General features: G+C 36.0%; 1 protein-coding gene across 1 annotated transcript; it reads right to left on the bottom strand.

The window, feature by feature from the left end:
* Positions 1-764: 764 nt before the first annotated feature.
* On the bottom strand, positions 765-7940 carry LOC127423359 (BTB/POZ domain-containing protein 17-like). The gene is made up of 3 exons (XM_051667599.1): positions 7669-7940; positions 5012-5294; positions 765-2622 (listed from the first exon to the last, which is right to left on the bottom strand). The coding sequence occupies exons 1-3, from the start codon at positions 7760-7762 to the stop codon at positions 1533-1535; spliced, it is 1467 nt and encodes a 488-aa protein (XP_051523559.1). The 5' UTR covers positions 7763-7940; the 3' UTR covers positions 765-1532.
* Between the last annotated feature and the right edge of the window lie 3195 nt (positions 7941-11135).

Raw genomic sequence — 11135 nt, 5'->3', positions numbered from 1 at the left:
GGTCATCGCTTAAGCGCCACTAGCCAATAAATTGCCGTGATTGTACAAGGGCTTCAGACCACGTAACACTCAGTGCGTGTCCCAATGTGATTATGCAGCGTCTCGTTCCCACTCAGGGAACTAGGGTTACGTTTCACATAACCAAGACGTTATTTTTGGGAGGCAAAGTGTATGTCGAAGCCTATATTAATTTAGTTCAATTTTGCCATAAGCCAGTCATTCTATGTTGATGGATCTCATCCAAAAATGGGTTCCATGTCTGTTCTGATAGGGTCGCAAACAGTAAGGAAAATTAATGCTTAATGCAAACAGTAAAAGACAACTGACTATATAATCATGCCTAGTTAGGATTGCAAAATAAATAGACTTTTTAAAATTTTGGGAAAAATGCTTCCCATATGTTTTCTTGTTGATGTCAAATGCTGCAAGTGTAATCAAACTCTGCGGTATTTTGGCACAAATTCACTTGGTAGAAGCAAGCCAAATTATGCAGATACCAACATGGACATGTTGTGTGACATGCCCTCATCCTTGAAAATCATGAAAAAAACTATGCATGATAAAACAAAGTATGACCCATTCATATTAATGCATTACCACCATTAATAAATACATTAGAAATTTTTATTTTAAGTTTAATTGTATGGACATACGTATATGAAATACTGTATATGTTAATTTATGGTTTTCACTGATATAAAAAGTCATACTTGTACATATATAGAACATACAGTATATTTCAAAATATTACAAAAATGGCAATATTCATGGAATTTGAATATACATATATGCTAAAATATATGTGGAAATTACGTATATGCTCAAATATATGAACTATAAGTGAATGTGTGTGTGTGTGTGTGTGGGCAGGTTTAAGTGGTTTACGAGGACTTTCTTTTAGGTTACAAACTGGTAATTACAAGGGTATTATGCTATAAATGTGGTTTATGAGGACATTTCTAATGTCCCCATAATTCAAATCACTTAAAAAACATACTAAACGATGTTTTACTGAAAATGTAAATATGCAGAAAGTTTTTTGTGAGGGTTAGGTTTAGGGGTAGGGATAGGGTTAGGGGATAGAATCTATAGTTTGTACAGTATAAAAATCATTATGTCTATGATAACTGCACCAACGTGTGTGTGTGTGTGCAAAATGCAAAATAATATTAGTTGTAATGTTACAACCTTGTCTTAAAGTGTAACCAATCACAAAATCATTATCCCCATAACAAAATTCCATCAAATTGAGTAATCTTTAGTAAAATAAAACCACGAAATATTTTAAGTTTTATTAATTTAATTTAGTTGAAAATTACACAATTCAATTTTATGGAATTTTGAAATGAAATTGAAATGCATACATTTTAAAAGTAGGCTAAGATGTAGTTTGAGTGTAAGGAGAGTGGAGATGGCACTTTAGTAGCCTTATTCACATTAGACCTAAACAGACCTTTCATAAGAACTTTCTTCCCTGCATAGACCTTCTAAAATTATGATTTGTCTGTCTTCCCACTTGATTGTCTTTTACATTATTGCTTGGTTGCTATGAGAGTCTGGTAGATAGGCTTTACAATGATGTGCAAGAACAGTGATCCATCCACCAGGTGCTCAGATGTGCGATGCTGCAGGTCCCCATCAACCAGGAAGTCGCACACCTCCTCTGTGCTTTGGTGGAAGCTGAATACATGTCGCACCACGAGTTTGCCCTGCTGCTTTGTTGAGATGAGTACAGTCTTTTGGAAGCTCACGCCTGCAAAATCTACGCTGGAAGTAGCAGGCGTTATGATAATATGAGGGCGGCCAACGCCACTTCCTCCATCTGGTCGTGGTGGCTGCATGGCACCCTGCTCGGTGTACAAGGGCCGCAGGCTGAGCGGGAGCCAACGGGGTGAGAACAGGGCGTTCCAAGTCACCCGTTTACTCGAGTCAAAACCACTGGGACCCAACTGGGTCTGGAAACTGGTGCTGCGGTCATCCCGTGCTGGGTTGCTAATGATCCATTGAGACCCCCACATGGGCGAGAGGTAGTTGCGTGGTACAAATAGACTGCAGTTCACATCGAAGAACTTGGCCAGCTGAAGGGGAGAAGCCGAGTGGAATTGGTATGACATGTAGAGTAGATCACGTACTGATTCATGGTAGTATTTCATAATCGCTGAATTTCGTTGCAGGTGAAAAAGTTCGTGCGGAGGGATCATAGCATAGCGTACTAGGCGAAGGGCGTTCTCGGCTGTCAGGCTCTCTGGGTTATTCTGGGTGAGCCAGATTTCAAGAGCCTCGAACAGCTCCAGCTCGCTCTTCAGTACTAGGTCAGAGCGCTGCAACAGGGTCATTAGTAGTTCCACACTAGCAGATGGCCATTCAGCACTCTGAAGCACAGATGACAGATTCCATGACAAAAACTGAAGGCAGTTGTCTCTCAGCACCATGTCTCCAACTGTTGTCGCATAATGGTACCAACCCACCACATGACCTGCACTCAGAGAAACGCTGGCCAGGTTGTGGCTCATGTACTGGGTTAGTCCTTGTTGGAGGCTAGAAATGCCGTACTTGGTGGCGAGGTTGTGCAGTGGTGTTGCCTGGTCCAACTGCAGGGAGAGCTCACCACAATATAAATATCTACGAAAGAGAAAAGGAAGGCCTTTATACAATGCATCTTGTGTGCTATTCAGAACTGAATTGAGAATGCCTTAAAATTCCGGTTTAATTCCTAAATTTGAACTGAGGTAGCAAACGAGTTGCAGGATTGTAAGTAGAATTAAAATGAAATGAAATTCAAAGAAATTAAAATTACTGCAGTATCTAATTTTTTATATATATTACTTAAACCTGCTATCATACCAGTGTTGGGTAAATTACTTAAAGTGTAATCCACAACAAATTAAGGATTACTTAAAATTGTAATCAGATTGCTTTACCTATCACTTCATTGAAAAACTGAATCACATTTCAAATTAATTTACTATTAAGTTACTTTCCCCAACACTTTTAAGAGAAATATTTGTACTTTGCCGCTCAACAAATTCAAAATAATGTCTAGATTTCCTCCTTGTTCACTGTCGTACACACTTCAATCACAAAAACACAATGAATATGAATTCATATTTTAAACGTTGTCTGCTGCATTATACATATTATTTTAGAAAAATGTCTAACCCAAGTAATGTACTTAAAAGTAATTATCTTAGTTATTTAGTAACTTTAATTTGATTGCTAGAATTTAAAATGTAATGCATTACTCTGCTTTTTGTAATTGGATTACAGTAGCTAATTACTTTGTAATCAGATAACACCCAACTATTTTATCATACACACAACATGTGGAGGATTTCCAGACACACTAGATGATATTAATAATGAATGTTTAAAATGCCACCTATATAGAGTATATTTCAATAGACTATTAATAAATAGACATACTTTGTCAAAAATGTATGTAATGTTGGATTAATGACATTTTCTGTTGTGTAACTGTGTTAATTGTTTTATTTATTTAGTAAATTCCTCTTCCTGTCATTCCAAATCAAATTCCAATCCAACATCCTGTGTGGCGTGGCCACTTCAGTTCAAATTTCTACTCATGACAATACATGATGGTTTTTTCTCTCTCTCTTTTAAAATCAAAATCACTTCTATAATCTCTCTGAATTGAGGGAGCTTTTTGTGTGACACTTTATTTCCATGCAGTCACTTTCTCTCCCACATAAATGCATCTTGTTTTCCTTCTTTAAAATCCTGATTGTATCTTTGTTGTCTTATCCTTTGGATCAATATAAAGGAAATAAAACCCTAAACAAAAAGGTCAGCTCATTCTCAATAAGTGAGTAGGCGGTAGGCCTATGTGCTCTTGTATCCAAAACATCTTCTCACGCTAGCCACATGTCACCACTGAAACATTGCCCTGTTCAGTCCTTCTCATTACAAAGCTGGCTTACGTAATAGCAGAGAGTTCATTTTTAAATCATCACTTTTATGTCTCATTAATCTTATCTCATGTTGAGTCTGAATTGTGGAAAGCAGGAAGGTTGCAGTTCCACCTGTGGCCTTTATAGGAAGTCTTCTTAGCCACGTGTGAGATGGGAATGTTCTCATAACTCATCATGTCCCAACATGTTTGAGGCTATCACATGCTGGGATGGCACATCACTGTAGGTTTTTCCTCGTACAGTATGCACAATTAATAGTAATTAGTAGGAAGATGCATCAGCAAGATCCCACTCATCTTGCACCTTACAACATTGGTTTGACCTAAATATTAAAAAATAAAAATAAATCATTGTGGTTAGCAGATCACTAGTGGTCACATTGTTTTTACATGATTCTGGAGGCCCATAGGTTTCAAGCTTTGCTTCACTAAATAATAAAGATTTTCATTTTTTACTTATGTTGTTCAAAAAAAAAAAAGTTTTTTCTTCAGTAAAACACAAAGGGAGACATTTTGAATCTTTACATAGCTAATTTTTAGGGGACAGTTCAAAGAACATGTGCCATATGTGCTATATTCAAAGTCTTTTGAAGCCATAAGACAGCTTTTTGTTAGAAGCATAGCAAAAATTAAATCATTATTCACTGATAATCTTCCATTCTCTGAAATCTCATTCACATTCAAGTTCAAATTCAAAACTATTCTGAAAGAAGATTTAGATTTGAGAGCTAGGAAGCTGTGTTCACTATGAACTGTTATATGGAAAAGAGCTGTGTGAGATTCTTCAAAAAGTATACATTTATGTTTCACAGATTATACAGTAGTTTATGGATTTGGAATGATGTTGGAGACAGTAAATGACAGAATGTTTATTTTAGGTAGAACTATTTCTTTTACACTAAATATTGCTATTATGGATTTATGAAAACTCAAGCTGCTAGTGCTACCATAAGGTCTACCATAAAATATGAAACAAACAAAGACTTTAAAATGAGAAGTGTAAACCCAGTGACCTTGCAAAAACACCACCGTACATTTGTGCCTCTTTCATCTGGTAAACTAGTCCTCTCACCTAGTACTCACCTGATAAATTTATCGAACACAGCAGTGCGTTCTGCCATCTCGCGCAGCACTAGCGTGCTGCCATTACGCTTTCTCAGCATCTCATCAAACACTCTGCTCTGCAGCGACAGAACCAGTGTGTGGGCCTGGATCACCTTGACCTCATCTGCATCCACTGTTTCCACACGTAGGGAAATGTCACTGTTATATCCCAGCATCAGAAGACCCTCGAGCCGTGCCACCAGCCCATGTGAGTGACTTATCACTTCTGTGGTGCCCTCTGACAGTCCCTCTGCCCTCAAACCTGAGGAGAGAGATGTAAGAAGTGTAATACATGCCATGCTTTATGTCTAGTGACTGGTGAGTCTTTGGGGATGTTCACACAGAATGTGTTTTTGCATCCATCTGCATTGTTTTTCAGTTCTTGTTTTTTTAAAAAAATTTTATGTAAACCGTTGCGTTACATCACTGTGTTTTCAACGTCTTGCACATGAGCACCACCTTTTTTAAGACGCCGTGTCAATTTAAAAGAACTTCAACTCAAAAACGAGTAGCATTCATAGAGATCTGACTCTCTGGGAATGCAAGAGATGCATTTTCTGATCTTATTTTGGACGCATAAATATTTAAATTTGTGTGACCACATCAAAGAAAGACTGCCCTGTTCTCAAATCTCATTCACTTTCATACATTTACATTTGCAGAAGTGAAAATACACGTAAGAACCGATGAAGTTTGTACGCAGTTTCTTCTCCTTTGCCTTTTTCTCCTTTTACATGGTGTCAGGTGCAATCACTGCGCTGTGCTTAACAAAGATGAAGAACAAACTTGAAATATAGTGCATGCATGATATGGACAGCTTTTATGGTGCTTTTGGAACTGTCACAATCATAATCCTTTTATCCCTTGTATTGAATGGATAAAAAAATATACTGGTATAAAACGACTTGATGGTGAGTAAATTATTATTATAATTCTTTTTTGCTTATTTTTTTTTTTATTATTTTTTTTTATTATTATTTTTTTTGTTTATATTTTAAGTATATAATAATTTTTTAACACAGAAAGTATATAGAAAATAACAATCAATAATCAATTAATCTTTTTAAAGAATTTTTTCGATCATATTATGGGGAGCGTAAAATGTTTCCTATTTTCCAATGGGGGCGTTACCAAAAAAATAACAAGAACGACTGTACTACACAGAGTTCAGTGTGCTACACACTGCAAAAAATAGGCTCAACAAAATGCTATTTACAGCTACACTTCTACTACGCAGCACAGGGCTGCTTACGCAGACAGTATGAATACTGTAATCTGTTAATATGGGCACTGAAATAAATACGCAGTGCTTACATGCTTTCGGTTTTGCTTATACATACGATATGATACTGCCTGATACTCCGAATGGTACTGGAATTTGTCTGATAGGATTATAGACATTTTGCTATTGAAAACTTCTATGTGGTACCAAGGCCTAACCTTGTTCCAGATATATCAGATACTCAGATAATCAAATTCAGCAAACATTTTTTTTTCATAGAGAGTTTCATTTGAAAGTGATATTAAGGAGCATTACTGTTACTGTACAATACAAAATGCAGGAGTAAACAATAACTTTTTTTATGTTTGATAGATGTTTCATTATATATTACATTTTCAGTGTTTCCTATTTTCCATTGTTAAAATTACACCTAGAAGTGTCTTGACCACAAAACCTTCCTGTTTACTGAGAAGGGAATAAGTCTGTTTAAACAACATGTGTTTAATAATGGGCAAGCGGATCAGCGCCCTTAAAATGATCATCCTACTCATGCATTTCCTTGAATGCTAGTATCATTCAGAGTTCTCGGAAATGCCATTATCTGTTTGTGTGCATGTATTTGTTTGCATTGGTTTTGTGTGTGTGTGTGAACAACCCGCTTATAGCGCTCTAGTTTCTTATTAGTTTTCACCACAAAAAGTATGGCCCATTGTGAATCATAAACAGGTACTTAATAACATAATACAACATAAAAATAGGAACCAAAGGAAAGGCTTGATAGTAGATTACTTTTTCATTTAATTAGACATGTTTAGGTATGTTCCATTTAATTTGTTCATTTATGCAGATGAGGTTATCCAAAGAAACTTATAATGCATTAAAAGAAAAATGTATCTCAGTATGTTTGTTTTCCCTGAGTATCAAACCTATGACTTTGGCATTTCTAGCACTTCTTTCTTTCTTCTGTTGAACACAAAAGAAGATGTTATGCAGCAAGTTAGTCTCAGTTACCAATTACTTCCTTTTAATCTTTTTTCAAACAATGAAAGTGAATGTTGACTGAGCCTTTAATTCTGCTTAACATGTCCTTTTGTCTTCCATGGAAGACAGAAAGTCATACAGATTTGGAACTACAAGAATGTTCAATTCTGGGTGAATTATCCTTTCACTTTAAATAAAGTTTTGCTCATTAACAACTGACAGATAAAAATCTTATGGTCTCTTAACATGCAATATTACCCACTCCAGGCTTGCTTTGAATCCAGACTCCTTAATTCCTTTAATATAAGGGACTTTATGTACCGTTGCCCTGTTAGAGTTCCAAACATCTCCATGCACCACCTCTCTACTTCTGACACTATGCCCAAACATTGTCTCTGTCATCTGGGCAAGGGAGCAGGAGAGGTCCACTTACCTCCATGAACAGGTTGCACATGGGACCAGCCGGCCAACAGCAAGAACGGCAGGTAGACCTGAGCAAGCAGCCCATTCTCCAACAAATAATCCATCTTTCCTCGTCTGATAGTCTGATAGTGGACTCTTCTCTGTATTTTCCTTCTTTTTTTTTTTTTTTTTATCTCTTTCTACCCTCTACTCTTCCTTAAATGAATTGTCTTTATTCTGTTTCCTGCTGCTCCTCCTCTTCAGTGGATGATGGATGCTCTGTCGGACCACTTTATATGGCATATAGCCTATGGTACATGAATGGTATGTAGGTTAGTGGTTGTTTTGGGTTAGTTCCACCCTCACAATATCCTATCGATCAGTGGAACCTATGTGGGGTAGGGAATTCGTTTGTGTGGGCAGGAACGCCAGTTGCCATGACAACGGCTTTGATTTTGACTTTTCTCTTTTTCAGTGTTGCATGGCATAAATCCAGAGAAGGCCTCAGCTTTTGAGTGGAGTGTGCCATGGAATTCTAATCATGAACAGTAATTGTGTTGGAATGGAATTGTAACAGAGCTGCAATTGTGTTTTGGCATGTGTGTTTATGCAAAGGCATTTGCATACATGAATGGATGCATGATTTCATGAATAGTAAACGATGCTGGTGTGTTGAGGATGGTTTCGGGTGTTGTTATGCAGTTGCTTGGGTATTCTGTTTAAAAAAGTTTAACTCCTAAAGACATGAATTGTAATTTTGCAATATATGTTGGGAATCATGAACACTCACATTAAAATGAAGACTCCAGTCATATCAGTAACCTTATAAAAGCTGTTTTATTCTACATGGAGAGGGTCTGCACATGGGGGCTGCCATATTAGAATCACATGACCAGCCGAATACTACTCGCTTAATCTCAGAAACTGTCCTGTTATTTGACACTTTCATTCATTGATTAAAGTAATCATGGCTGACTGTGAATACTAAATTTCTACAATGGCATCTGAAACTGAAAACTATTGATTTTAAATGATGTTGCATCCAAGCCACTAGGTGTCAGTGTAAGGCCAAGATGACACAAAGACAAAAGTTACTGAGTGCACCTTTAAGTGATTTTTGTGCCAGTTTTCTTGTCCGCCAGGTCTAATCACTTAGATAAGAAACAATAAACGTATTTTTAATAAGCCACGCAATTTGAGATATCATTCAGATCCTTAGCGCAACTAGTACCCTAAGTAAGCAATAGTCGTGATGATGCTTACCTTAGTAATCATCACTAATTAGATGTAATAAGTTGAAATGAACTCATGAGTATCTCCTTATCGGTTCTCTGGATCATTTTATAGCATGTCACCATGCTGTAAATAATCAGTGTGTAATTCTACTAATAGGAATGTCAAAACATGACACCCAACAGTTTTTGGGACCCTTGTACATTGTATTTTTATGTTAAGTAGTCACTCAGCCAGACTGAGAGCCTGCACAATTGGATCATATTACATGCAGTCTACACTCAGGGTCAAAAGAAGGATTGGAGAGTCTATTTCTCTCCTTGAATGTAAGGACATCCACTCCTGCTGGAGAGACTGTAGTTAGGGGTTATGTCACTTGTTTACTGCCAAGGAGCGGCGAAAATGTGCTGAGAGAGACTGAACCTTGGCTGCATGACAAGGCAAGAGAGGGAAAATATATGTGTGTGTTTATGTACTGTAAGTGTGTGAATGTCTATGAGTGTGTGTTGTGTGCATGTGTGAGAGGGAAATAAACTTCTGAGTAATATTTGGGTAAATCATTTACTTGGAGAAACCCTAAGGCTCTTAACAGGCAAAATGTGAGCCTGATCTAAACTGATTGCTGTGAATGGATTCCTCTCAGGGCTACATCCTAAAACATTCGGTCGTGTGTATATAAAAATTGATTGGATTTTAATTGGGACAAAGCATGTTCAAAGTTTACCAGACCTGATGAAAGGGCTGAAGTCTATTCAATGGCAATCAAGATAGCATTTTATCCATGTGCTTTTAACCTATTCCACACTTAATGTTTAATAATAATAATAATAATAATAATTGTATTACTGTTGTTACTACTATTAATACTATATTATTATTATGATGATGATTACTATTATTATTATTACTACTATTATTATTTACTAAGTACTAAGTATTTACTAAGTAATTATGCTTAGTAAATACTAAGTAATATTTACTTAGTATATAATAGTATATAAATAATGTATATAATAATAAACATTTTGATCAAAAATATTAATGTTATCATTATTATTACAAGTAATTATTATTATTATTAAATTACTTTATTTGTATAGCACCTTTCTATAAAGCTGTGAAGAAATTATTAACAGTTCTACAATGAAACATTTTTATTTAAAATGCAATTAAATAAAACATAAAAATGTTGTACAATACGATAACTAAATAAAATAAAATCTATATGTAAAATGAAATAAATGAAACAAAATCAAATTTAATCTTAAAGAAAACAGATTATATAAAGAGTTTACCAACAACATAGATTTTTAAACTACACTTAAAAACAGCTTAAAAACATGTTTGTATTGTTTCATTGGCTTGTTCTGGGAACGGTCAACATTATTGTAGGGTGTTAGCACAGTAACTATGAGTGATTAATGTAATTAAGCACTTTTCATCTTCAGGCAAAGGAACAACAGCCATTGACAAGTATGATATTGTTAACATCCACACTGTGGTGTGTTATATATATGTACCTTTAAAAATCATACCTTGAATCCTTATCTTTTTAGCTATTGATATGATGTAACCAGAAGCTTCTTTTTTAAATACAGATGTAACTTGCTAATTTATACTCCAGTCAGCTGTGCCACTCATTAAAGAGGTGGCCAGTCTGGTTGGCCTGCAGTTTTATTGATCATTGCTGATAAGGATGTCACAGTGAGTGAAACTGTGACCCTGTATGTCTCATTTGACCTCTCTAGCTCTCTCTCTCTCTCTCTCTCTCTCTCTCTCTCTCTCTCTCTCTCTCTCTCTCTCTCTCTCTCTCTCTCTCTCTCTCTCTCTCCATAGGACTCTATATTTAACCCACTTGGCATCTCATAATGCAGTACTGTATGTATCTACTGCCTTTGAATTGGAGCACAGATATCTACAAGTCTTTTATAAGCATTTTAATTAACCATGATGACAGCATGTTGGAAGGGCTGCCCAGTACAAATTAACAGACGATGTCTTTTGCTATGTGTATTAATAGTCAGTTGATTTGATTTCTAACTTATTTTTTGCTGGTATTGTATTAAAGTATATCTGTTTTACTTTATATTCTTGTGCATGTGACTTTGAAAGTTATCAACAAAAACAAACAAAATGAATAATGTGTACTTGAATCAAGTACACCTGAAACACAATTGTCACTAGAGGGCAGTCTTGTCATTAGTGCAGCACTTAAATTGCAATTATTATGCAGAAAATTGCATTGCAAACCCCATTTTCTGCTAA

This window comes from Myxocyprinus asiaticus, chromosome 32, assembly GCF_019703515.2.
Source record: "Myxocyprinus asiaticus isolate MX2 ecotype Aquarium Trade chromosome 32, UBuf_Myxa_2, whole genome shotgun sequence".
NCBI classification, from domain to species: Eukaryota; Metazoa; Chordata; class Actinopteri; order Cypriniformes; family Catostomidae; genus Myxocyprinus; species Myxocyprinus asiaticus.
This window is presented reverse-complemented; position numbering and strand designations above follow the sequence as displayed.